Source organism: Coenobita brevimanus, chromosome 94 (assembly GCF_032717465.1).
Source record: "Coenobita brevimanus isolate Jiangsu-jjx chromosome 94, ASM3271746v2, whole genome shotgun sequence".
NCBI lineage: Eukaryota > Metazoa > Arthropoda > Malacostraca > Decapoda > Coenobitidae > Coenobita > Coenobita brevimanus.
The window spans coordinates 23429924-23433240 of NC_137047.1; the positions used below are offsets into that span (position 1 = coordinate 23429924).

Below are 3317 nucleotides of genomic sequence, written 5' to 3' on the forward strand. Positions count from 1 at the left end.
TAAGAAGTTAGGTATATTCTCTTCCATAATTAAAAGCTTGTCAAGGGAAGGTACGATTTTTAAAATAACTTCAGGCTAAGTCAAAGTGGATGGCCCTTATTGTCGTAATGTTGTTGGCCCTAACACCTTTTCCCAAGCGATTTATTTGGCTTAACATCCTTACTGTTCTCTTCTGTGTTACATAAATCCTTCGCATATCAGCATACTCTGCATAGATTTTTTTTTTTTTTTTGTCAGATGAACAGAGGAAGGAAAAACAAAATAAAAACAGGATACTCACCAGCCATATCCAAAAATATGAATCGCTAAGGAAGAGGTGTTAGGGTGCTTCCGTAACCGTCGAGAATACGTCCCTATGTATCAATTGATCGTGCAATAATCTAACAGTATGCGTTCCGTTGCAGACCCAGCACCACAGTGGACGCAAGAGGCACCGTACTGCAGTGTTCGTGGTGACGGTGAAGCAGGTCCAGGCACAGTACCCCGAGGCACATCTGGGTGAGACAGACACACATATACACACACAGACAGACATACGTACGTACATAGATACGTACACGTACATACATATATACATACATACATACAGAGAGAGAGAGAGAGAGAGAGAGAGAGAGAGAATAAAGGGAATCAACTTACAGGAGGGGGGATGAGTGAACAAGAAAGACGTCATGGCAAATTAAAGAATGATAAATAAATAAATAATTCGGTAACAGCCAATCCTTTACTGGGGATTCGGAGGGTCCAAACGAGGCTGCGGTAGTCCAGATAATTTAAGCACAAAGAGAACACACTTCGTCCGAGCAGTGTTTTTACGTAATAGAAAGGACACCAAGTATTTCCTGGCTTTGAACAGTAATAAAAAGAACCCCGGCTATTTCCTGGCTTTGAACCGTAATAAAAAGAACCCCGGCTATATCCTGGCTTTGAGGAGTGCTAGAAAGAAACACGGCTGTCTCCTGGGTTGAACCTTACTGAACGGCTATCTGCTATCAGAATTCTACTGCTTTACTTCCGAGGTACGTAGATAGTTATGGCATGTAGTTATGGAGCACCCAGACTGTGTAGTGAGATAGGGAGAACAGAGGTATATATGTAGTGGAATAGAGAGAATTTAGATATATTTGCAGTTAGAGATCACAGCTATTGCACGTAGTTAGAGAGCATCTAGATATATATGTAATTAGAGAACACTTAGATATGTAAAGTATATGTAGTTAAGTACAAAGAATCTTCATATATGTGTAGTTCATTTGTGTAAATAGAGAGCACGTCAATATATGCATGTAGTTATAGAACACCAGTATACCGTTTGTAGTTATATAGAGAGCACCTAGATAGCTTTGTAGTTCAGGAGAGAGCACCTAGAAAGATATGTAACTAGAGAGTACCTAGATATTATGTAGTTAGGGAGTATCTAGATATATTATGTAGTTAAGTAGAGGGCGGGAGGGAGAAAGACAAACCTACTGTGAGGAGGAGGGGTTGAAAAAGATAACATTCTTCAAAATTTAAAAATTAAAATAAAATGCCTGTATTGATATTAGGAGAGGGGGGGGGTCTCGTCCCTCTTCTTCTTGGATTGGTGGTCCCCCCCTTTTTTTTTTTTTTTCTGGGATGTAATCTGCCCAGTCATTCATTAACCTGAGAGAGAGAGAGAGAGAGAGAGAGAGAGAGAGAGAGAGAGAGAGAGAGAGAGGGAGAGAGAGAATTGTTCCATGGGCAAATACCACCAAACATTTTTATTTATTTGGCGGGCTTTTTTTTTTTTTTATGATTCTATGTTCTAGTTTGTTCTTTAACCATCATGGCAATTTGCTCAGAAACAGGTCATTGTACTTTTGCTGTGTGGAGACCATCTTGCATTCCCTTGGGTATATTGGCTGTTTTTTTGCATTTCCCATCTTACAGCTCATTACCTTAGATTCATCATTATCATCATCACCATCATATTATTATTATTTTATTATTGGTTTTTTGGGTTATTTTGGAATATAATTAGTTATTTGTTAGTTTTGTGTGACGTATCGGGTCCCTTTCAGTATCACAAGTGTTGGCATAGTTTTGAATTTATCGAATATTCTTAGTAATTTTGAGGATCTGGAGTAGATAAGTGACTTTGAGCATATATGTGGAGTAATTATTAGAAATGTTGAGTATTGGAGTAATTTGTAGTACAGGGAGGGGTATTCTGAATATCGTAGAGTAGTTAAAGTATTTTGATCAATATGTTTACTTTCCAATAATTTTTTGTGATTTTTTTATACCATTTAGGTCGTTGAGAATAATTTGCTTGAGTGATTCTGGTAATTTCATGTAATTTTCTTCATCCATTTCATTCTGCATACTGAATCGACTAATATTGAGTGAATTTTGGTATTTAAAGGATTATCTATGTTGCTTCGACTTATTTCTGAATGATTTTGAGTGAATTTCATGATTTTTAAGTGATTTTCTATATCGCTTGCATCTGTTTTTGAATGATTTTGAGGGATTTCCATTATTTTAATTGCATTCCAACCTCCCCAGGTCGTCGCCGGGAATGGTTCAGCATGGAGGATGCACTGAGTCACCTGTCACGTCACCGGCCAGTGCAAAGCGCCTACCTACAGCTGCTTCTGGTATCCCGCCTTGCCCTCTCCCCTGCATGACACCCACCACGCCCTCCCACCATCGTCCGTGGACGGAAGTGAGAGGAAGAAGACGATAAAAGAAGGGGAGGAAAGAGAAAGAAGAGAGAGAAGAGTAGGATGGAAGATTGGAGGGAAATGAGAAGGAAAACAAGGATAGGGATTACCATTGTTCAGTCTGCAGCAGAGTGGCGCCAAGGTGGATGTTTATATGAATGGCTAGGAGCAGCACATTTTTATTATAGGAAATATTTTTCCTCTTTATGAATACTCTGACGCCTGTCATTCGTAATGTGAAACAGAAGCTTTATACTGTAACAAAAACTGAAAGGGTTTTTTCATGCGCCATGTTCGAGGTGGATAAAATTGAGATATATTTTTTACTGATGTCTAACCTCCTCTGACTCCTCATACCGAGGAGTTACGTGAAGTAAGGAAAGGAGGAAAGAGTGGTTCTTATATGATATGTAGAAGGATAAAATTAGGAAAAGAGATGAGAAAAAAGAAGAAAAAGAAGTTTGTTTGCACATTTACACGGGATGTGGACAAGAGTAACGAGGAAAATTATTCGTGTAGCTGTCTTTGATGTGATCCTTACACAATGTAAGGAAAAGGAGAGGCATATTTTTATTCGACGGTGTTCAGAAAAAGATGAAATATGAGGAGGATGTATGACACGGTTATCTG

The 3317-nt window shown here is 38.7% G+C and overlaps 1 protein-coding gene across 1 annotated transcript in view; it reads left to right on the plus strand.

Moving 5' to 3' along the window:
* Positions 1-2852, plus strand: part of LOC145412966 (uncharacterized) — an 83921-nt gene extending 81069 nt beyond the window's left edge. Inside the window, exons 3-4 of the mRNA XM_080282789.1 lie at positions 405-498; positions 2530-2852. Of these exons, the coding sequence (XP_080138915.1) occupies positions 405-498; positions 2530-2651 (216 nt within the window). The 3' untranslated portion in view covers positions 2652-2852. The remainder of the gene's footprint in view (positions 1-404; positions 499-2529) is intronic.
* Positions 2853-3317: the final 465 nt, after the last annotated feature.